Source organism: Oryctolagus cuniculus, chromosome 18, assembly GCF_964237555.1.
Source record: "Oryctolagus cuniculus chromosome 18, mOryCun1.1, whole genome shotgun sequence".
NCBI lineage: Eukaryota > Metazoa > Chordata > Mammalia > Lagomorpha > Leporidae > Oryctolagus > Oryctolagus cuniculus.
The window spans coordinates 68,711,048-68,731,168 of record NC_091449.1 but is presented as its reverse complement, the minus strand read 5'-3'; the positions used below and the strand labels follow the sequence as shown (position 1 = coordinate 68,731,168).

The 20,121-nt window shown below is 73.0% G+C and overlaps 2 protein-coding genes across 4 annotated transcripts in view; one reads left to right on the top strand and one right to left on the bottom strand.

The window, feature by feature from the left end:
• The window catches only part of PIEZO1 (piezo type mechanosensitive ion channel component 1 (Er blood group)), a 49,805-nt gene extending 34,546 nt beyond the window's left edge, over window positions 1-15,259 (top strand). Inside the window, exons 13-51 of one of the 2 annotated variants that reach the window (XM_070061904.1) lie at window positions 988-1,099; window positions 1,179-1,357; window positions 1,436-1,584; window positions 1,665-1,853; window positions 2,056-2,165; window positions 2,252-2,412; window positions 2,488-2,664; window positions 2,864-2,989; window positions 3,204-3,404; window positions 4,604-4,808; window positions 5,700-5,804; window positions 6,192-6,345; window positions 6,422-6,665; window positions 6,884-6,980; window positions 7,061-7,232; window positions 8,379-8,468; window positions 8,539-8,642; window positions 8,877-8,933; window positions 9,129-9,229; window positions 9,518-9,599; window positions 9,672-9,728; window positions 9,813-9,985; window positions 10,055-10,137; window positions 10,214-10,420; window positions 10,510-10,768; window positions 11,222-11,410; window positions 11,516-11,702; window positions 11,794-11,917; window positions 11,988-12,135; window positions 12,222-12,436; window positions 12,555-12,713; window positions 12,880-13,027; window positions 13,546-13,734; window positions 13,811-13,903; window positions 13,974-14,146; window positions 14,226-14,348; window positions 14,418-14,497; window positions 14,614-14,803; window positions 14,890-15,259. In XM_070061904.1, the coding sequence (XP_069918005.1) occupies window positions 988-1,099; window positions 1,179-1,357; window positions 1,436-1,584; window positions 1,665-1,853; window positions 2,056-2,165; window positions 2,252-2,412; window positions 2,488-2,664; window positions 2,864-2,989; window positions 3,204-3,404; window positions 4,604-4,808; window positions 5,700-5,804; window positions 6,192-6,345; window positions 6,422-6,665; window positions 6,884-6,980; window positions 7,061-7,232; window positions 8,379-8,468; window positions 8,539-8,642; window positions 8,877-8,933; window positions 9,129-9,229; window positions 9,518-9,599; window positions 9,672-9,728; window positions 9,813-9,985; window positions 10,055-10,137; window positions 10,214-10,420; window positions 10,510-10,768; window positions 11,222-11,410; window positions 11,516-11,702; window positions 11,794-11,917; window positions 11,988-12,135; window positions 12,222-12,436; window positions 12,555-12,713; window positions 12,880-13,027; window positions 13,546-13,734; window positions 13,811-13,903; window positions 13,974-14,146; window positions 14,226-14,348; window positions 14,418-14,497; window positions 14,614-14,803; window positions 14,890-15,139 (5,862 nt within the window). In that variant the 3' untranslated portion in view covers window positions 15,140-15,259. The remainder of the gene's footprint in view (window positions 1-987; window positions 1,100-1,178; window positions 1,358-1,435; window positions 1,585-1,664; window positions 1,854-2,055; window positions 2,166-2,251; window positions 2,413-2,487; window positions 2,665-2,863; window positions 2,990-3,203; window positions 3,405-4,603; window positions 4,809-5,699; window positions 5,805-6,191; window positions 6,346-6,421; window positions 6,666-6,883; window positions 6,981-7,060; window positions 7,233-8,378; window positions 8,469-8,538; window positions 8,643-8,876; window positions 8,934-9,128; window positions 9,230-9,517; window positions 9,600-9,671; window positions 9,729-9,812; window positions 9,986-10,054; window positions 10,138-10,213; window positions 10,421-10,509; window positions 10,769-11,221; window positions 11,411-11,515; window positions 11,703-11,793; window positions 11,918-11,987; window positions 12,136-12,221; window positions 12,437-12,554; window positions 12,714-12,879; window positions 13,028-13,545; window positions 13,735-13,810; window positions 13,904-13,973; window positions 14,147-14,225; window positions 14,349-14,417; window positions 14,498-14,613; window positions 14,804-14,889) is intronic. The other variant, XM_070061905.1, reaches the window with a different exon arrangement.
• Window positions 14,889-20,113, bottom strand: CTU2 (cytosolic thiouridylase subunit 2). 2 transcript variants are annotated; one of them, XM_070061911.1, is made up of 15 exons: window positions 19,957-20,113; window positions 19,650-19,724; window positions 18,400-18,478; window positions 18,245-18,304; window positions 17,753-17,813; window positions 17,417-17,526; window positions 17,054-17,337; window positions 16,707-16,842; window positions 16,460-16,591; window positions 16,129-16,220; window positions 15,958-16,052; window positions 15,736-15,874; window positions 15,596-15,662; window positions 15,440-15,498; window positions 14,889-15,368 (listed from the first exon to the last, which is right to left on the bottom strand). In XM_070061911.1, the coding sequence occupies exons 1-15, from the start codon at window positions 20,028-20,030 to the stop codon at window positions 15,296-15,298; spliced, it is 1,536 nt and encodes a 511-aa protein (XP_069918012.1). In that variant the 5' UTR covers window positions 20,031-20,113; the 3' UTR covers window positions 14,889-15,295. The 2 variants fall into 2 exon arrangements, with proteins under 2 accessions (XP_069918012.1, XP_069918013.1); XM_070061912.1 differs by lacking the exon at window positions 18,400-18,478 and having other exon boundaries at window positions 19,650-20,043.
• Between the last annotated feature and the right edge of the window lie 8 nt (window positions 20,114-20,121).

Genomic DNA, 20,121 nt, shown 5'->3' with positions numbered 1-20,121 from the left:
CCCCGCGCTGGCCCCGCCCTCAGCCCCCGCCCCTGAGCTCACCCTGGCCCCGGGTGCCCCCCGCCCCGCGCTGGCCCCGCCCTCAGCCCCCGCCCCTGAGCTCACCCTGGCCCCGGGTGCCCCCCGCCCCGCGCTGGCCCCGGCCGTCAGCCCCCGCCCCTGAGCTCACCCTGGCCCCGGGTGCCCCCCGCCCCGCGCTGGCCCCGGCCGTCAGCCCCCGCCCCTGAGCTCACCCTGGCCCCGGGTGCCCCCCGCCCCGCGCTGGCCCCGGCCGTCAGCCCCCGCCCCTGAGCTCACCCTGGCCCCGGGTGCCCCCCGCCCCGCGCTGGCCCCGCCCTCAGCCCCCGCCCCTGAGCTCACCCTGGCCCCGGGTGCCCCCCGCCCCGCGCTGGCCCCGGCCGTCAGCCCCCGCCCCTGAGCTCACCCTGGCCCCGGGTGCCCCCCGCCCCGCGCTGGCCCCGCCCTCAGCCCCCGCCCCTGAGCTCACCCTGGCCCCGGGTGCCCCCGCCCCGCGCTGGCCCCGCCCTCAGCCCCCGCCCCTGAGCTCACCCTGGCCCCGGGTGCCCCCGCCCCGCGCTGGCCCCGGCCGTCAGCCCCCGCCCCTGAGCTCACCCTGGCCCCGGGTGCCCCCCGCCCCGCGCTGGCCCCGCCCTCAGCCCCCGCCCCTGAGCTCACCCTGGCCCCGGGTGCCCCCGCCCCGCGCTGGCCCCGCCCTCAGCCCCCGCCCCTGAGCTCACCCTGGCCCCGGGTGCCCCCCGCCCCGCGCTGGCCCCGCCCTCAGCCCCCGCCCCTGAGCTCACCCTGGCCCCGGGTGCCCCCCGCCCCGCGCTGGCCCCGGCCGTCAGCCCCCGCCCCTGAGCTCACCCTGGCCCCGGGTGCCCCCCGCCCCGCGCTGGCCCCGGCCGTCAGCCCCCGCCCCTGAGCTCACCCTGGCCCCGGGTGCCCCCGCCCCGCGCTGGCCCCGCCCTCAGCCCCCGCTCCCCACAGCTGCTCTACACGCTCACCTTCTGGCTGCTGCTGCGCCAGTTCGTGCGGGAGAAGCTGCTGAAGCGGACGCGGGCCCCAGCTGCGCTGACGGAAGTCACCGTGGCCGACGCAGGTGGGTGTGGGCAGAGGCGGGGCCGGGGGGCTGGCGGGGGGAGCCTGGCCGGCCGGCCCACACCTGCGCCCGCCCGCAGAGCCCACCCGGACGCAGACGCTGCTGCGGAGCCTGGGGGAGCAGGTCACCGGCCTGTACGCCAAGTACTGGATCTACGTGTGTGCCGGCATGTTCATCGTGGTCAGCTTCGCCGGCCGCCTGGTCGTCTACAAGATCGTCTACATGTTCCTCTTCCTGCTCTGCCTCACCCTCTTCCAGGTGCCGGGAGGGCCGGGCGGGGCCGGCGGGGCCGGCGGGGCGCGTGCGCCGGCCCGCGCTGACCCCCGCGCCCCCCAGGTCTACTACAGCCTGTGGCGGAAGCTGCTCAAGGTGTTCTGGTGGCTGGTGGTGGCCTACACCATGCTGGTGCTCATCGCCGTCTACACCTTCCAGTTCCAGGACTTCCCCGCCTACTGGCGCAACCTCACGGGCTTCACAGACGAGCAGTGAGTCGCGGGCGGCCCGGGGGGGCGGGGGGGGGGTGTGCCGGCCGGCGCTGGCCCCGCTGAGCGCCTCCCGCCGCCAGGCTGGGCGACCTGGGCCTGGAACAGTTCAGCGTGTCCGAGCTCTTCTCCAGCATCCTCACGCCTGGCTTCTTCCTGCTGGCCTGCATCCTGCAGCTGCACTACTTCCACCAGCCCTTCATGCGGCTCACCGACCTGGAGCACGTGCCCCCGCCCGGCGCCCGCCGCCCGCGCCCGCGCCCGCCGCACAGGTCCCGCCGCCATGGGAGGGGCCCTTCCCCGGGCCACGGGCTGGGGCGGTGGGGCCAGGGCGCCGCTAACCGGCCACGTGGCCCACATCAGGGACTCCTGGGGTGGGTGGGGCCTGCAGGTGGGGGCCTCTCTCAGCTCTGGGGCAGGGCAGGGGCGGAGCTTAGCAGAGCTTGGCAGGAAGTGACCCTCTGGGCCTCCCAGGCAGGACGCGGCGAGCGAGGCCCCCCTCCTGCAGCAGCGGGAAGAGGAGGCCCCTGGGGACCAGGCGCCGGGCACGGCTGACCCCTTCCAGGCCACGCAGGTCCCTGAAGGTAGGCGGACGGGGCAGGGCCCCTGGAGGCAAGCAGGTGCCGAGCCTGGATGCCCCCAGCCCCCCTCACTGCCCCCTGCTCCGCAGGCGCGGCCAGCAAGTGGGGCCTGGTGGCCGAGCGGCTGCTGGACCTGGCCGCCGGCTTCTCGGAGGCGCTCACCTCCGTGCAGGTGCTCGTGCGCCGCCTGCTGGAGCTGCATGTCGGCAAGCTGGTGGCGCTGTACACCGTCTGGGTGGCCCTGAAGGAGGTGCGTGTGCCGGCGGCCCCCCCAGCCCCCCCCCGCCTCGCCCGCAGCGGTCACACCCCATGCCTGTGCCCACAGGTATCGGTAATGAACCTGCTGCTGGTGGTGCTCTGGGCCTTCGCCCTGCCCTACGCCCGCTTCCGGCCCATGGCCTCGAGCCTGTCCACCGTGTGGACCTGCACCGTGATCGTGTGCAAGATGCTGTACCAACTGAAGGCCGTTAACCCCAACGAGTACTCCAGCAACTGCACCCAGGTACGGCCGCAGCGGCCCGTCCCCCGAGGGAGCCACGGACTTCCTGGCCGGGGTGTCCTTGGGCCCGGGGGCTTTTTCACTCCCACGTCCCCTAGCCCCCGCCCGTGGCCTCCCTGTTCCCAGGACACCGAGACGGGACCTGGGGCAGGACCAGCGTCTCCTGCCCGGGCGCCAGTGCTGAGCCCGCTCCCTCCCCCAGCCTTTCCCCAACAGCACCAACCTGCAGGCGGCAGAGATCAGCCAGTCCCTCCTGTACCGGGGCCCCGTCGACCCTGCCAACTGGTTTGGCGTGCGGAAGGGTTTCCCCAACCTGGGCTACATCCAGGTGGGTGAGGGCCGGGTGGCAAGTAGCGGGCAGGGGGTGGGGCTGGCTGCAGCCTGCGGGGCGGGCAGGGGGGTGGGGCTGGCTGCAGCCTGCGGGGCGGGCAGCGGGCAGGGGGTGGGGCTGGCTGCAGCCTGCGGGGCGGGCAGTGGGCAGGGGGTGGGGCTGGCTGCAGCCTGCGGGGCGGGCAGCGGACACCTCCCCCTCCGCCCCCCAGAACCACCTGCAGATCCTGCTGCTGCTGGTGTTCGAGGCCGTGGTGTACCGGCGCCAAGAGCACTACCGCCGGCAGCACCAGCTGGCCCCGCTGCCCGCCCAGGCTGTGTGTGCCGCCGGCACCCGGCACAGCCTCGACCAGGACCTGCTCAGCTGCCTCAAGTACTTCGTCAACTTCTTCTTCTACAAGTTCGGGCTCGAGGTGAGGCCGGGGCTCCGTAGAGCACTGAGCAGGAAGTCTCCAGGGACCAGGGCGGCGACCAGGGAGGCAGCGGGGAGATTCCCTGCGGGCCATGTCCCCAAGCCTCAGCGTCCCCACGTTGTGTGGCCCTCCCAGGAGGGTGCCAGGCTGCAGCCCCCACCCTCACCATGGGCAGGCCAGGGGCTTTGGGCGGTCATCCTGAAAGATCCAAGTCCCCATGGTCTAAAATCCCAGAGGAGAGAGGCAGAGAAAGCTCCCATCCGGGGGGCACCCCCCAGATGCCCACACTGACCAGAGCGAAGCTAGCGAGAGCCCGGAGCTGGGAACAGCCCAGGTCTCCCAGGGTGTGGCAGGGAGCGGGTCCCGAGCCATCAGCACTGCCTCCCGGGGCCGGGACTGAACCCAGACACACTGGTGTGCGATGTGGTCCCCGACCCCTAGGCCAAGTGCCTGCTCCGGTGTCTACCGTTCTCAAAGGAGCGTGAGCATCCTCCATGGCCGCGTCTCGGGCCGAGAGAGGCTGTGGGCCTAGCGGCGTTCCCACGTCACAGGACGGGCGCACGGCAGCCAGGAGCAGGTGGGCTGTCTCCAGAGACGGCGGATAAGCGCTCCCCCGCCCCGTCAGCCTGCAGTTCTGACGCCTGCCTGGACCCCGATTGTCGTCCTGCCCCTCACAGGGCCCCGGCCTCTGCCCCCTCCTGGCTTTTGGTTTCCAGGGGGACCCATGGTTTTCAGGATTTTGACATCTGGGTCTTTTTTTTTTTTTTTTTTTAAAGATTTGTTTGTTTATTTGAAAGAGTTACACAGAGAGAGAAGGAGAGGCAGAGAGACAGAGACAGAGCGAGGTCTTCCATCCGCTGGTTCACTCCCCAACTGGCCACAACAGCCAGAGCTGCGCAGATCCCAAGCCAGGAGCTGGGTCTCTCACGTGGGTGCAGGGGCCCAAGGACTTGGGCCGTCTTCCACCGCTCTCCCAGGCCTTAGCAGAGAGCTGGATTGGAAGTGGAGCAGCTGGGATACGAACCAGCGCCCACATGGGATGTCGGCACTGCAGGCTGCGGCTTTACCCGCTACGTCACAGTGCCGGCCCTGACACCTGGGGTGTTAACATCGTTAATGTGGTCTTCGGGATTCCAGGGAATTTGACTTGGGGGATTCCCACGGGGAGGTCCCACGCTTAGCCCCGCCCCTCCCCGCAGATCTGCTTCCTGATGGCGGTGAACGTCATCGGGCAGCGCATGAACTTCATGGTCATCCTGCACGGCTGCTGGCTCGTGGCCATCCTCACCCGCCGGCGCCGCAGCGCCATCGCCCGCCTGTGGCCCAACTACTGCCTCTTCCTCACGCTCTTCCTGCTGTACCAGTACCTGCTGTGCCTGGGCATCCCCCCAGCCCTGTGCATCGGTGAGTGCCCCCCCCACAGCCGGGAGACCCCATCCCCGCCGGCCCCCGCCGGCTCCACCATGCCCAGTCTGCCGGCACCCCTCGCCTGCCCAGCATCCTGCTTTGAACACGTCCATTCAGCTCGGGCCCTTGGGTGGTCTGGGCACTTCTGAGAGCAGTGGGGACCGTGGCAGCGTGGGGACCGCCCCACATTTGCCCTGGTCACCTCCCGGCTGTGGCCTCCCCCACGCCAGCCCCGTCTGCGCAGGAGGTCCGTGTCTGCCCACGAGCGCTGGCCTATAGGGGCCTCGCCTCCTCTCCCGTGTGTGCTGTCACTGGCGGGTCCAGGGCCTCCTGCGACGGTGCCCGCCCCTGCCTGCCACGCAGGGTTACAGTGGCCCCTCCCTAACTCCCGCAGCTACGGGTTGGGGGACTGTCTTCCCCGTTTCTCCTCTAACTCCCCCACCTCTGCCTCTGCTGTGGACGGGGCCCCCAGCGTCACGGCGGTTCTGTCCCGCCCCTCGGGCCTGAGGAAGCCCTGGCTGCCCGTCTCGCCCCGAGGGACTGTCCAGCCGCAGTCCCTGCCCGCCGGGCTCACCTTGCTCCCTCCTGGGCGTGGGCCCCTCAGCCCCCAGCCTGCTGTTCCGTCGGCTCTGTGGCGGCCACGCCAGTGCCGCCTGTTGGGCTGGGCCCTCCGAGACCCGCGGCACACAGGCACTGCCTGCCCCCTGAGGACGCCTGTGCTCCTCCCACTCTGGCTGTTAGAATCCCTGCCCCGCCCACCCCAGCCCCCAGAAGCCCCTCGCTCTCCTGCCTGTCACTCACGGTTTACGCTTGAACCTGTATCGTCGTATCGTAACGCGTGGAATTGAGTGTGGGATTCCGGTGGGGCTGACGTGTGCCCCCCCCCAGACTACCCGTGGCGCTGGAGCCGGGCCATCCCCATGAACTCGGCGCTCATCAAGTGGCTGTACCTGCCCGACTTCTTCAGGGCCCCCAACTCCACCAATCTCATCAGTGAGTGCCGCCCACCCGGGCCCCGGGGGCACCCGCACGCAGAGCAGGAGGGGGTCCGGCCCCACAGGCACGTCCCCGCGCCCACCGCAGCCCCACACCAGCCGTGTGTGCTGCCGGCCCCACTGCCCCCGCCCCATGCAGCCCGGCTCCCCGCACTCATGCACTCCAGCCCCGCCTCGTGGACTCCGCCCCCCGCGGTGTGCAGCCGGCCCTGTCCCCCTGCCGCTGGCCCCGCCCCCCTGCACTCCGCCCCCACCCGCATGCAGCCGGCCCTGTCCCCGTGCCGCTGGCCCCTCTGCCCCCGCCCGCATGCAGCCGGCCCTGTCCCCGTGCCGCTGGCCCCTCTGCCCCCGCCCGCATGCAGCCGGCCCTGTCCCCGTGCCGCAGGCGACTTCCTCCTGCTGCTGTGCGCCTCGCAGCAGTGGCAGGTGTTCTCGGCCGAGCGCACCGAGGAGTGGCAGCGCGTGGCCGGCATCAACACCGACCGCCTGGAGCCGCTGCGGGGCGAGCCCAACCCCGTGCCCAACTTCATCCACTGCAGGTGCGTCCCAGGCCGCCCGCGCCGAGGGGCCTCCCCGGGGGCCCCGGACACCCACGGTGCGCTCCCTGCCCCACAGGTCCTACCTGGACATGCTGAAGGTGGCCGTCTTCCGCTACCTGTTCTGGCTGGTGCTGGTGGTGGTGTTCGCCGCGGGGGCCACGCGCATCAGCGTCTTCGGCCTGGGCTACCTGCTGGCCTGCTTCTACCTGCTGCTGTTCGGCACGGCCCTGCTGCGGAAGGCCAGCCGGGCGCGCCTGCTCATCTGGGACTGCCTCATCCTCTACAACGTCACCGTCATCATCTCCAAGAACCTGCTCTCGGTGCGCCCCCAGCCCCGCCCTCCCGGCCCCGCCCCGCCCCGGGCCCGCCCCCGCCCCGCCCCGCCCCGCTGACCAGCCCCCCCCGGTCCCGCCCCCGCCCCGCCCGGCTGACCTGCCCCCCGCCCCCGCCCCGCCCCGCCCGGCTGACCCGCCCCCGGCCCCGCCCCGCTGACCCGCGCCCGCCCCGGCTGACCGGCCCCGCCCCGCCCCGCCCCCAGCTCCTGTCCTGTGTCTTCGTGGAGCAAATGCAGAGCAGCTTCTGCTGGGTCATCCAGCTCTTCAGCCTCGTGTGCACCGTCAAAGGCTACTACGACCGTGAGTGGGCGGGGCCGGGGCGGGGGCGGGGTGGGCCGCGCTGCAGGGCGCAGCCTGACGGCGGCCGCGCCGTCCCCCAGCCAAGGAGATGATGGCCAAGGACCAGGACTGCCTGCTGCCCGTGGAGGAGGCGGGCGTCATCTGGGACAGCGTCTGCTTCTTCTTCCTGCTGCTGCAGCGCCGCGTCTTCCTCAGCCACTACTTCCTGCACGTCAGCGCCGACCTCCAGGCCACCGCCCTGCAGGCGTCCAGGTCAGCCGTCCCCGCGGGCGCCGGGGCCTGGGCACGGCCTCAGAAGCAGGCCTGCCTGCCCCTCCGTGGCCCGGCCCTCGGCTGAGCCGGCTCCCCACGGGCGTCTCTCCAGGCTGCCCAGGGCGGCAGGTGTCCTGGCACCCAGTGGGTGCTTGGGAGCAGGGCCTCCCCCCGGCCCAGCCGAGAGCCCTGCCTCACCCCCCCCTTCCCCCGGCCCGGCCGAGACCCCTGCCTCACCCCCCCTCCTCCCCCGGCCCAGCCGAGAGCCCTGCCTCACCCCTCCCCTCCTCCCCCGGCCCAGCCGAGAGCCCTGCCTCACCCCCTCCCTCCTCCCCCGGCCCAGCCGAGAGCCCTGCCTCACCCCTCCCCTCCTCCCCCGGCCCGGCCGAGAGCCCTGCCTCACCCCCTCCCCTCCTCCCCCGGCCCAGCCGAGAGCCCTGCCTCTCACCCCCTCCCCTCCCCTGGCCCAGCCGAGAGCCCTGCCTCACCCCCTCCCCTCCTCCCCCGGCCCGGCCGAGAGCCCTGCCTCACCCCCTCCCTCCTCCCCCGGCCCGGCCGAGAGCCCTGCCTCACCCCCTCCCCTCCTCCCCCGGCCCAGCCGAGAGCCCTGCCTCACCCCCTCCCCTCCTCCCCCGGCCCGGCCGAGAGCCCTGCCTCACCCCCCCTCCTCCCCCGGCCCAGCCGAGAGCCCTGCCTCACCCCTCCCCTCCTCCCCCGGCCCAGCCGAGAGCCCTGCCTCACCCCCTCCCTCCTCCCCCGGCCCGGCCGAGAGCCCTGCCTCACCCCCTCCCCTCCTCCCCCGGCCCAGCCGAGAGCCCTGCCTCTCACCCCCTCCCCTCCCCTGGCCCAGCCGAGAGCCCTGCCTCACCCCCTCCCTCCTCCCCCGGCCCGGCCGAGAGCCCTGCCTCACCCCCTCCCCTCCTCCCCCGGCCCAGCCGAGAGCCCTGCCTCTCACCCCCTCCCCTCCCCTGGCCCAGCCGAGAGCCCTGCCTCACCCCCTCCCCTCCTCCCCCCGGCCCAGCTGAGAGCCCTGCCTCTCACCCCCTCCCCTCCTCCCCCCGGCCCAGCTGAGAGCCCTGCCTCTCACCCCCTCCCCTCCTCCCCCGGCCCAGCCGAGACCCCTGCCTCACCACCACCCTCCTCCAGGGGCTTCGCCCTGTACAATGCAGCCAACCTCAAGAGCATCCACTTCCACCGCAAGGCCGAGGAGAGGTCGCTGGCGCAGCTGAAGAAGCAGTAGGTGCCCTGGGGGTGGGGGCCCCTCCCTGCCCGGGCCAGTGTGGCACTCAGCCCCGCCCCCCCACAGGATGGAGCGCATCCGAGCCAAGCAGGAGAAACATCGGCAGAGCCGGGCCAGCCGCGGCCGCCCCCACAGCCTCCAGGACCCCGAGGGCCCCGGCCAGGAGCCAGGTGAGTGTGGGTGGCTCTCCACGTCCAGGCGTCCCTGTGCCGCTGCTGTGCCGTGTGACGTCCACGAGGGCTCCCGCCCTCTGTCCCGTGCCGTGTCGTCCCCCATCCCAGCAGCCACGGTTCTGAGCCACGCAACTCCCCTCCCTCGTCCGTGTGTGCCACGTGGCCGTCCTCACCCCGGGCAGACCGCCCTCACCGCCTGCCCCCCGCCTCACGCTCACCCGCCCTCCACAGGGACCTCCTCCCCCCCACAGAGGCAGTGGTGGCGGCCCTGGCTGGACCACGCCACAGGTACCCCGCCCCGCCCCCCCCCGTGCTTGCTGTGCAGTCTGGTCCTGTTCCTGCTGCCGCGTCCTGTGCATGGCCCCCCAGCCCCGGGCAGGGGCCCCGGGCAGGGTCTGGGGCGGGTTCAGAGGGAAACCCCAGCCACCGAGGGGTGAGCCCGAGGCTGGGGCGGGGCTCGCGCTCACCCCGCCCTGCCCGCAGTCATCCACTCTGGGGACTACTTCCTGTTCGAGTCCGACAGCGAGGAGGAAGAGGAGGCCCTGCCCGAGGACCCCAGGCCGTCGCCCCAGAGCGCCTTCCAGGTGAGCCGGGGCCCCCGCCTGCGGGTGGAGGCAGCGCACTGGAGACGGCCACGCCGGCAGTCGGCGCCCAGGGCCGGGCCGCCTCCCCTCAGGGCTCCTGGGGGCGGCTGGAGGCCAGGATGCGGGCCTCCTGGCTCTGCGGCTGGGCGCGGTCTCAGCGTGGGTCCCTGGTGGTGAGAGACAGTGGCGGGGCTGTGTCCCCCGATTCCCGAGCCTGGTGGAGATGGGGGTACGACCCAGGGCTGGGCTGAACGGGGGCCGCGCTCCAGCGGGGTTGCCTGTGTGCAGATGGCGTATCAGGCCTGGGTGACCAACGCCCAGACAGTGCTGAGGCAGCGGCGCCAGGAGCAGGCAGAGCAGCTGTCCCTGGGTGAGTTGGGCAGCCGGGGCTCCGGGGGAGGGCAGCGGGGGTGTGCGGTACTGACCAGCTCCCCCATCCCAGGTGGTGGCCTGAGCCAGGAGCTGGAACCAGCGGAGGGCCCTGAGGCCGAGGTGGCAGGTGCGTGGGCCCCGGGGCCGGGCTGGGGCCTCCGGCCGCCTGCCCAGTGGCCGCCTCTCCAGCACGCCCCCGCCCCCCCCACAGGCCGCAGCCACGTGATGCAGCGGGTGCTCAGCACGGTGCAGTTCCTGTGGGTGCTGGGGCAGGCGCTGGTGGACGGGCTGACGCGCTGGCTGTGCGCGTTCACGAGGCAACACCGCAACATGAGTGACGTGCTGCGCGCCGAGCGCTACCTCCTCACGCAGGAGCTGCTGCGGGTAAGCCCCGCCCCGCGCCCCGCCCCCGGGGCCGTAGGCGGCCCTGAGACCCCTGCCCTCGCCCCGCAGAATGGAGAGGCGCGCCGCGGCGTGCTGGACCAGCTGTACGGGAGCGACGCCGACGCCCGCGACGTGCTGAGCACAGCGTCCAGGTGCGGGCGGGGCCCCCGAGCCGCCGCGGGAGCGGTGCAGCCCCGCCGCCTCCGTGACCTGGCTTTGCCCCCACAGCGGGCTGGGGCCCGAGGAGCCCCTGCTGAGCGTGACGGACGATGCGGGCAGCCCGCCGAGCACCGGCTACCACACCCGCAGCGGCAGCGAGGAGGGCGTGGCCGAGCCCGGCGACCCCGAGCCCGGGGCTTCCCTGCGCAGCTCCCGGGAGCTCCTGGCCAGCGGCCGCACCCGGACGCGCACGGCCAGCGAGCTGCTGCTGGACAGGTGCCCGGGGGCGGGGCGGCGCGGCGCGGGGCGGGGCCCACCGCACACCGCACCCCCCCCCAGCCTGAGGGTCCGCCCCTTCCGCCCAGGCGCCTGCGCATCCCCGAGCTGGAGGAGGCCGAGCGGTTCGCGGAGGGCCAGGGCCGGGCGCTGCGCCTGCTGCGCGCCCTGTACGAGTGCGTGGCCGCCCACTCGGAGCTGCTGTGCTACTTCATCATCATCCTCAACCACATGGTCACCGCGTCGGCCGCCTCGCTGGTGCTGCCCGTGCTGGTCTTCCTGTGGGCCATGCTGTCCATCCCGCGGCCCAGCAAGCGCTTCTGGATGACGGCCATCGTCTTCACCGAGGTGGGCCGGGCGGGCGGGCGGGCGGCGGCGGCGGCGAGCGCGGCCTGGCCCCGCGCTGAGCCCCTGCCCCCGCAGGCCGCCGCGGCCTGGCCCCGCGCTGAGCCCCTGCCCCCGCAGGCCGCCGCGGCCTGGCCCCGCGCTGAGCCCCTGCCCCCGCAGGCCGCCGCGGCCTGGCCCCGCGCTGAGCCCCTGTCCCCGCAGGCCGCCGTGGCCTGGCCCCGCGCTGAGCCCCTGCCCCCGCAGGCCGCCGCGGCCTGGCCCCGCGCTGAGCCCCTGCCCCCGCAGGCCGCCGCGGCCTGGCCCCGCGCTGAGCCCCTGCCCCCGCAGGCCGCCGCGGCCTGGCCCCGCGCTGAGCCCCTGCCCCCGCAGGCCGCCGCGGCCTGGCCCCGCGCTGAGCCCCTGCCCCCGCAGGCCGCCGTGGCCTGGCCCCGCGCTGAGCCCCTGCCCCCGCAGGCCGCCGTGGTCACCAAGTACCTGTTCCAGTTCGGCTTCTTCCCCTGGAACAACCACTCGGTGCTGCGGCGCTACGAGAACAAGCCCTACTTCCCGCCGCGCATCCTGGGCCTGGAGAAGAGCGACAGCTACGTCAAGTTCGACCTGCTGCAGCTCATGGCCCTCTTCTTCCACCGGTCCCAGCTGCTGGTGAGCCGGGTGGCGGCGGCGGGCGGCAGGTGGGCCCTGTCCCCCCGTCCCACGGCCACGGGGGCCCCCGCCCGCCGCCTCACCGCCCCTCCTCGCCCCACGCAGTGCTACGGCCTCTGGGACCACGATGAGGACCCGTCCAAGGTGCCAGGGGCGGGGGCGGAGGCGGAGGCGGAGGCGGGGGTGGAGCAGGGGGCGGCTGGCGAGGAACTCCCCCAGGGGGACGAGGCCCCCAAGGCCCAGCCCGCCAGCCTGCGGCTCCGGAGGAGGAAGGCCAGCCCGGCAGCTCCCGGTAAGGCCCGCCTCCAGCGCGGGGCTCGGGTGGGGGGCAGCGGAGACAGCCGGGGGCTCCCTGAGCAGCGCTTCTTTCGCTTCTTTCCCAGCATCGCAGGACAGGGCGGAGGAGGAGCAGGAGGCGGAGGAGGCCGCCGGGAAGGGGAAGCCGGGCCGCTCCCGAGAGAGAGTGAGGGCCGCAGGTCGCCGCCTGCAGCGCTGCGTGCTGTCCCTGTGAGTGGCCTGGCAGGGCGTGGCCGGGCGGGGGGCAGGGCTGGGCGGCCGCTGAGCCCTCTGCCCGCAGGGCCCAGAGCGTGTACCGGCCACTGCGGCGCTTCTTCCACGACATCCTGCACACGCGGTACCGCGCGGCCACGGACGTCTACGCCCTCATGTTCCTGGCCGACGTCGTCGCCTTCGTCATCATCATCTTTGGCTTCTGGGCCTTTGGGGTGAGGGGGTCCTGGGCCGCTCGGGGGCCGGAGCCGGGGACCACCGCGCCCGGCCTGGGCCGCTGACGCTGCTCTCCCGGCCACAGAAGCACTCGGCGGCCACCGACATCGCGTCGTCGCTGTCGGACGACCAGGTGCCCGAGGCCTTCCTGGTGATGCTGCTGATCCAGTTCGGCACCATGGTGGTGGACCGCGCGCTCTACCTGCGCAAGACCGTGCTGGGCAAGCTGGCCTTCCAGGTGGCGCTCGTGCTGGCCGTGCACCTCTGGATGTTCTTCATCCTGCCCGCCGTCACCGAGCGGTGCGTGGCTGGGCCTGGGGCCGGGCCGGGCCGGGGGGCCGGGGGGCCGTGGGGCCGGGGGCCGTGGGCGTGGGCGTGGCCCGGTCCCAACTGCCGCCCCGCCCGCCGCCTGCCCCAGGATGTTCAGCCAGAACGCGGTGGCCCAGCTGTGGTACTTCGTCAAGTGCATCTACTTCGCCCTGTCCGCCTACCAGATCCGCTGCGGCTACCCGACCCGCATCCTCGGCAACTTCCTCACCAAGAAGTACAACCACCTCAACCTCTTCCTCTTCCAGGGGTGAGCGCGGGGCGGGGCGGGGCGGGGCGCGGCGGGGCGGGGCAGGGCGGCGTGGAGCGGGGCGTGGCGCGGCGGGGCGGCGTGACAGTGACGGCGGGGCGTGGCGTGGCGCGGTGGGGCGGGGCGGGGCGCGGCGGGCGGGGCCTGACGGCTCCTGGCCCTGCAGGTTCCGGCTGGTGCCCTTCCTGGTGGAGCTGCGGGCGGTCATGGACTGGGTGTGGACGGACACGACGCTGTCGCTGTCCAGCTGGATGTGCGTGGAGGACATCTACGCCAACATCTTCATCATCAAGTGCAGCCGAGAGACGGAGAAGGTGCAGGGGCGCGCGGTCAGCCCGTCCGTGCTCTCGGATCCTCGCTGAGGGAGTTCACGCAGCCCCCGGTTCCCTGCTCCGTGACCTCCCAGGGTGCAGTGCGCCCGGGCAGCGGTCCTGTGTCCGTGGCTCGCCCCAGCCATTGGCCGTCCTCGTGGCCCGGGAACACTCCCCCTCCTTACCGACGTGCATGGTCGCTTTGGGCAGGGGGTGGGGGGATTCCTGTCTGAAGAGCTGCACCGGTGCCGCCCCCAGCCCAGCCCAGCGCAGGGGCTCCAGTGTCCCCACGGCCGCATGTACGCCGGGCCCCTGGACACCTCTCCCGGGCCTCAGTGGCAGACCCTGGCCCCCGGGCCCTGCGTCTCCAGGGTCCCACGTCCAGTGCACGGACCCCGAGTCTCCCTGGCTGCTGTGAGGCTGGGCTGCCCCGTGCCGCTCCCCGTCAGATCCTCAGCGTGGGGGTTGCTTCCAGGCCCAGGCGCGGGGTGACCGTGTGCCCCACCCCCACCCCCACCCAGAAATACCCGCAGCCCAAGGGGCAGAGGAAGAAGAAGGTGGTCAAGTACGGCATGGGCGGGCTCATCATCCTCTTCCTCATCGCCATCATCTGGTTCCCGCTGCTCTTCATGTCGCTCGTGCGCTCCGTGGTGGGCGTCGTCAACCAGCCCATCGACGTCACCGTCACCCTCAAGCTGGGCGGCTACGAGGTGAGGGGCCCCGCCCGGGCCGCGGGTGCCCGGGCCAGGGCCGCACGCCCAGCTCCGTGTCCGCCTCTGTCCCCAGCCCCTGTTCACCATGAGCGCCCAGCAGCCGTCCATCGTGCCCTTCACGCCCCAGGCCTACGAGGAGCTGTCCCGGCAGTTCGACCCCCACCCGGTGAGCGGCCGCCCCGGGGCCGGCGGGGCGGGTGGGTGAGGCCGCCCGCTGAGCGGCCTGTCCGCCCCAGCTGGCCATGCAGTTCATCAGCCAGTACAGCCCGGAGGACATCGTCACGGCGCAGATCGAGGGCAGCTCCGGGGCGCTGTGGCGCATCAGCCCCCCGAGCAGGGCCCAGATGAAGCGGGAGCTGTACAACGGCACGGCCGGCATCACCCTGCGCTTCACCTGGAACTTCCAGAGGTGGGGGCGTGCGTGCGTGCGGGGCGGGCGGGCGGGGCCGGGCCCTGCCGGAGCTCACGCTGCGCCCTGCCCCCTGCAGGGACCTGGCCAAGGGCGGCACTGTGGAGTACACCAACGAGAAGCACACGCTGGACCTGGCCCCGAACAGCACCGCCCGGCGGCAGCTGGCCAGCCTGCTGGAGGGCACCTCGGAGCAGGCTGTGTGAGTGGGCGGCCGTGGGGGACCGGCGGGCAGGCCCGGGCCGGCTCTGACCCCCGCTCCTCCCTGCAGGGTCATCCCCCACCTCTTCCCCAAGTACATCCGTGCCCCCAACGGGCCCGAGGCCAACCCCGTGAAGCAGCTGCAGCCTGGTGAGTGGGGCGGGGGCGCCCGGAGCAGGGGAGGCGGCCGGGCGTGCGCGTGCGTGCGTGCGCGTGCGTGTGCGTGCGTGGGCCGGCCCCCACGCGCCTGCTCTGCTCCGCCCCAGGTGAGGAGGACGACTACCTGGGCGTGCGCATCCAGCTTCGGAGGGAGCGGGTGGGCGCGGGCGCCGCCGGCTTCCTGGAGTGGTGGGTCATCGAGCTGCAGGACTGCCAGGCCCGCTGCAACCTGCTGCCCATGGTCATCTTCAGCGACAAGGTCAGCCCTCCCAGCCTGGGCTTCCTGGCCGGCTACGGGTGAGTACGGCGTGGCGCGGGCAGCCGGGGCTCCGAGCAGGGCTCCCACCGCAGCGCAGGCCTCACCGCCCGCCCGCCCGCCGCAGGATCATGGGGCTGTACGTGTCCATCGTGCTGGTCATCGGCAAGTTCGTGCGGGGCTTCTTCAGCGAGATCTCGCACTCCATCATGTTCGAGGAGCTGCCGTGCGTGGACCGCATCCTCAAGCTGTGCCAGGACATCTTCCTGGTGCGGGAGACGGGCGAGCTGGAGCTGGAGGAGGAACTGTACGCCAAGCTCATCTTCCTGTACCGCTCGCCCGAGACCATGATCAAGTGGACGCGCGAGAGGGAGTAGGGGCCGGCGCCCGGCCGCCCCGGCCACCTGAGCCCTGATGCTGCTGTCCCCAGGACGCTGCTGTCCCCGCTCCCTCACGTACTGTAGAGTTTTCTAATTAAATGACTTTATTTATACAAACGCTGCCCCCCCCCCCCGGCAGCCCCGCCGTGCCCCTCAGCTCTGCCCGTCCTCGCCGTCACCGCCGTCCTCGATCAGGAACTCCTGGATCTCCCGCCTGACCCAGGCCCTGAGGAGGAAGCCACGAGGTGGGAACCGGCCCCGGCTCCCCCAGCCCCCGCCCACGGGGCTGCCTGGTACCTCTGGCTGCGGAGCTGGGCCTCGGCCTGGATGTAGGGGGGCAGAGGGTCCAGGGAAGCCTGTGACAGGAGCCGGAGGGGTGAGGGGCCGCACGGCCTGCGGCGCAAGCCCCCCGCCCCCCGCCCCCCACAGAGGGCACAGGAAGCGGCCACTCACCAGCTCCTTCATGTTCACGCGGCAGCCGTAGCACAGCTGTTCCAGGAAGTGGGCCTGGGCGTCCTGCCTGTAGGAGAGGCCGGCTGTGGGTGCTGCCCGGGCGGGGCAGGGCGGGACAGGGGGACAGGATGGGCCCTCACCTCTCGTCAGCACCCTGGGCCCTGCCCGGTCCTGGGGGGCAGCAGGGTGTGGGTGGCGTCCCCGCCTCTGCTGGGAGTGGGGGCAGCTGCATCGGAGAGAGATGTGAGCAGCTCTGAGCCCCGAACGCCGTGGCGCTGTCTGCAAGCAGAGAGGGGCTGAGGGACCCTGGGCCGCACAACACCCCCCGCTGGGCTCCTCCCGGGGGAAGCCAGGGCACACACCAGCAGCGTCGATGTCCAGGGTGCACATGCAGAGGAGGCAGCGGGGGCCGGAGGCACAGCCCTCCCTGGGGGCCTTGGTCAGCTTCTCACTGGTCCTGCGGCCAGGCCACAGCCTCAGCTGGGGGCTTCGCTGCCCCACAGGTCCCCGCCCCCGCCCTTCCCCGCACACACCTGTACACGGTGCTGACCGTGGAGGGGAACTGGGCCTGCAGCCTCAGCAGGAACGCCTCCACCAGCCGGTGGATGCTGGCCTTCTCAGGGGCCTGTGGACGAGGAGCTGGGCTGCAGGAGAGCCCCAGGCCAGGCCAGCCAGGGCTCGCAGGACCCGCCACCCTAGGCCTCGGGACAGGGTACGGGGCGCCGGCTGCCTAGAGCCTGCCCGTGGCCACAGGCATGCTCCGAGGACCAGTGGCAGAGTGGCAGGCACAGGCCCAAGGACAGGCTTGGGACCGGGGATGGGCTCGCCGCTGGGGACAGACGGTGACCTCGCGGGAGGACCCACCTTGGTGTCGATGGCGGGTGTGAAGACCGAGGGGACGGCAAACAAGCGGTTGTAGAAGGCGACCTCCTTCAGGGTGTGCTCCCGCATGGGCCGCACCACCACCACGTCCCCATGGCGCTCGTCACAGAAGCCCTGTGGGGGGCAAGGCTGCTTGAGCGAGGGTCCTGCTGCCCTCCGTGCATGTGGGAGACCCCCCACCGCCACCACCAGACGCTGCTTCCCAGGGAGGGCAGCCAGGCTGGCTCACCGTGTCCCAGGCCAGGAAGGCCCCTCTGCCCAGCGCCAGGTTGGTCAGGAGCCTGATGGCCAGGCGGGTGCAGCTCTCCCCGGTCATCACCTTCGAGTAGCCGTGGGCTCGAGCCACGTGCAGGATCAGGTGGGTCCTGTGGTGCAGAAGCCAAGTTCACGGCTGGAGTCGGCGCCAAGGGGAACCAGGCGGCCATGAGGAGCCGGGCGTGGGCTCACGACAGGGTCTGCAGCCAGTGAGGAGCCGGGGGCGGGCTCACGACAGGGTCTGCAGCCAGTGAGGAGCCGGGGGCGGGCTCACGACAGGGTCTGCAGCCAGTGAGGAGCCGGGGGCGGGCACGGGCTCACCGCAGGGTCTGCAGGAGCTCCTCCCGGGCGGTCAGCGTCTTCACAGACTCGAACAGCCTGCACAGTGCCTGGGTCTGGGCAGCTGTCCAGCTCTGAGGGCCTGGGAGACCTTGGGGGTGGTGCAGCTGCCCCTCCCCCGGGGCCGGCGGGAGGCTGTCCTGTGCACCCAGCACGAGCTGCTGCTGCAGGAAGGTGTCCACGGCTGCCTTGTAGTCCCCCTGGGCCTGGGTCTCCGCCGGCCCCTGGGCAGGACGGCGCAGCACGGATGGCGGCAGGCTGAACACCTTGAGGACATCACGGGACGGCATGAGGCCCACGCCGGCTCAGGCAGCCCCACGGGCACCGCCTCCGGGCCGGCCTCACCTCCTCCAGGGCGACCTCGTGGTGCGGGAAGCCGACGGCCTCCAGGACCAGCCTGGCCTCGCTCAGGGTCTTCGCCCTGTCCTCTGGGCTCCGGCCACAGGCTGCACCCTCTGAGGGCCCAGCAGAGTCAGGCTTCAGAGGGCCCGGGGCTCTGCAGGGACCCTGAGCAGCCGACCACACTGCTGGGGACACCACCCGGGGCACCCGGCTCAGGCCCCAGCCTCGCCCCCGACTTCCTGAGACTCGGACAGCGGAGGGAGCTGGGCTGGATGCCCCGACCCTCTCGCGAGAACGTCCCCACCTGGACCCCCAGGGGCAGTGCCAGCCGCCACGTACCGTCCACATAGACGATCCCCGGCACGAAACGCAGCCTTTTGGCAGAATCTCGGCTCAGGCCCTGGAGGGAGAGCTCAGGGTCGGAAGCGCAGGCACAGCCCCAGGCGGGCCGGGACAAGGCCGCGCGCCCGCCAGACGCCACAAGCTCCGCAGCACCTGCCCAGGCACGTGGGGCGTGCTGGGGGGGCACACCGCAGCCCACCTGGCAGGGTGAGGGGACCTCGAGGGAAGCCGAGTGAACGCAAGGTCCCACCCCGTGCTCCCAGTCCCCTCCCGGCAGACCCCCAGGGACACCATGGGGCCCACGATGGCCTCCAGAGCCGCCCCAGACAGGCCCCACCCACCCCGGCTCCGGGACGCCCCACGCAGGCCACTACCCGCTCCCAGGCTGGGCGAGTGACCAGGGGCAGCTTCTGGTCCGAGAGCCCTCGGGTGCCTGCCAGGAGCGGGGCCACCCCGACACTCGGCGCAGCACCCAGGGCCCAGACGCACCTCAAGGACTTGCCAGACCATGGAGCTGGACGAAGGCCCCCCAGACCACGCCAAGAGCACCTGGGGAAGACACACAGTGGGAGCACCCACTTCCACCCGACCGTGTCCACCCGCCGTCCGGGGAGGGCTGGGGGCTGCAGCAGGCCGCGCTCTACCTTCTCGCCCGGGAAGACGACGCGGCTCTTGCCCAGCACGGCTCGGAACTTGTGGGTGTAGAAGGCCTTGAAGCAGTCCCTGCAACAGCCGTGGGGTGGGCGGAGCCCGAGGGCCTGCGGGGGCTGCCTCCTGCCACACACCCCTTCACACACCCTCAGGAGCTTTCCAGAGACGGAGCTGGGCCTGGGCTCACAGGCACCCACGGCCCCGGGGGGCGCGGGGCTGTGCCTGGAGCTCAGGGCACCCGCGGCCCCGGTGGGCACAGCTGGGGTGCGAGACCACAGCTCAGGGCTGCTCGGTGCTGAACGCACACCAGAATGGCACACGCCGACCACGCCAGGACTTCCAGGGCAGGGGCCCAGGGACGCCGCGGGGCAGTCAGAACAGAGCCAAAGCAGCGGCCCCCGCCCCGTGGAGCGGTCTCCCGCGCTCCCTCCCTGGCCCTGTTCCTTGCTCTTCGAGACTTGTTTATCTGAAGGCAGTCACAGAGAAAGCAAAGTGTTCCGTCCACAGCCCACTCCCTGGACGGCCACCACCGCCAGGGCCAGGCGAAGCCGAAGCCAGGAGCCTGGAACTCCTCCCGGGCCTCCCATGTGGGCGGAGGGGCCCAGGCACTCGGGCCATCGCCTGCTGCTTTCCCAGGCCGTTAGCAGGGGTTGGATGGGAAGTGGGGCAGCGGGGACTCGAGCAGGCCCCCCTGTGGGATGCTGGCGTCTCGGGTGGCAGCTTCACCCACTGCGCCACAGCGCCGGCCCCTCGCTACCCTGTGGCCATCAGACACAGTCGGTGACCACAGCCAGCCCTCAACACCACACTGGCACCACGTTCCAGGGACCCACTGACCGCCCCCCGTTCTTGACAGCACCACGCTGGGTCCCAGGGGAAAGGCCAGGGCCAAGGCCTGGACGCAGCTCGGGGCAGGGAGCCCGGCTGCTGTGCCATCTGCTCCCGCCGGGCGGCTCCCTGGGGACCCACACTGCTCCCAGACCACACTGACCTCGCGGTCAGGAAGGACGGGGCACCCACAGGTGCCCTCGGCTCACCACAGCACCTGCAGTGGGAGAGCCACCCAGGCATGGGAGCCAGCGCACGCCTGGCCTGGCCGCTGAGCGCTGCGGGCAGCCGGGACCCTGCTCCAGCAGCGCCGCGTGGGGCTCGCTCCGGTCCTGCCTCCCACCCGCGCCTCGGCAAGGCCAGCGCTTTCAAAGCGAAGCCGCGAGACGCTGCGAGCCGGGCTGCCCAGCCTCACCTGCAGAAGGCGTCTCCCGCTCGGATCACCACCACCGGCCGGCCTTCCTCGCACTTCACGCACGTCCGCTCGCGGCTGCGGAGACACGGTCACGGGGGCAGCGCCCGGCTCTCGCCCCAGGAGGGCACCCCAGCCTGAGCAAGGGCGAAGGCTCCCGGGGCGCCGGGGCTCGCGGAGGCCGCAGGCAGGGCTTGTTCCGTGCGGCCCGCCCGGGGCAGAGCTGGGAGCGGGACCAGCCACCGGCGCGGACCCGCCGGGGACCCTGCTGCGGGCAGCCCGGAGCGCCCGCAGGCCCCGCACAACTTACCTGGGCCGCGGCGCCGGCGGACACTCCCCGCGAAGGGGCGCCGGCTCCCCGCAGTCCTCGCCCACCTGACACATGTCCCCGCGGGCGGCGGCAGCGGGCGGAGGGGCGCGCCCTGATGACGCCCGCGCGGCGCCGTCGCGGCCGTGACGCGTGGCGGGGCGAGCG

Bases quoted from the DNA above. Each gene is read 5' to 3' on its own strand.
- CTU2 (XM_070061911.1), bottom strand. From the start codon at position 20,030: ATGTGTCAGGTGGGCGAGGACTGCGGGGAGCCGGCGCCCCTTCGCGGG. The intron at 17,338-17,416 runs GTGAGGCCGGCC...GATGTCCTCAAG, and splicing joins ACGAGGTCGCCCTGGAGGAG to GTGTTCAGCCTGCCGCCATC. The intron at 16,843-17,053 runs GTGAGCCCGTGC...TCTGCACCACAG, and splicing joins GAGCTCCTGCAGACCCTGCG to GACCCACCTGATCCTGCACG.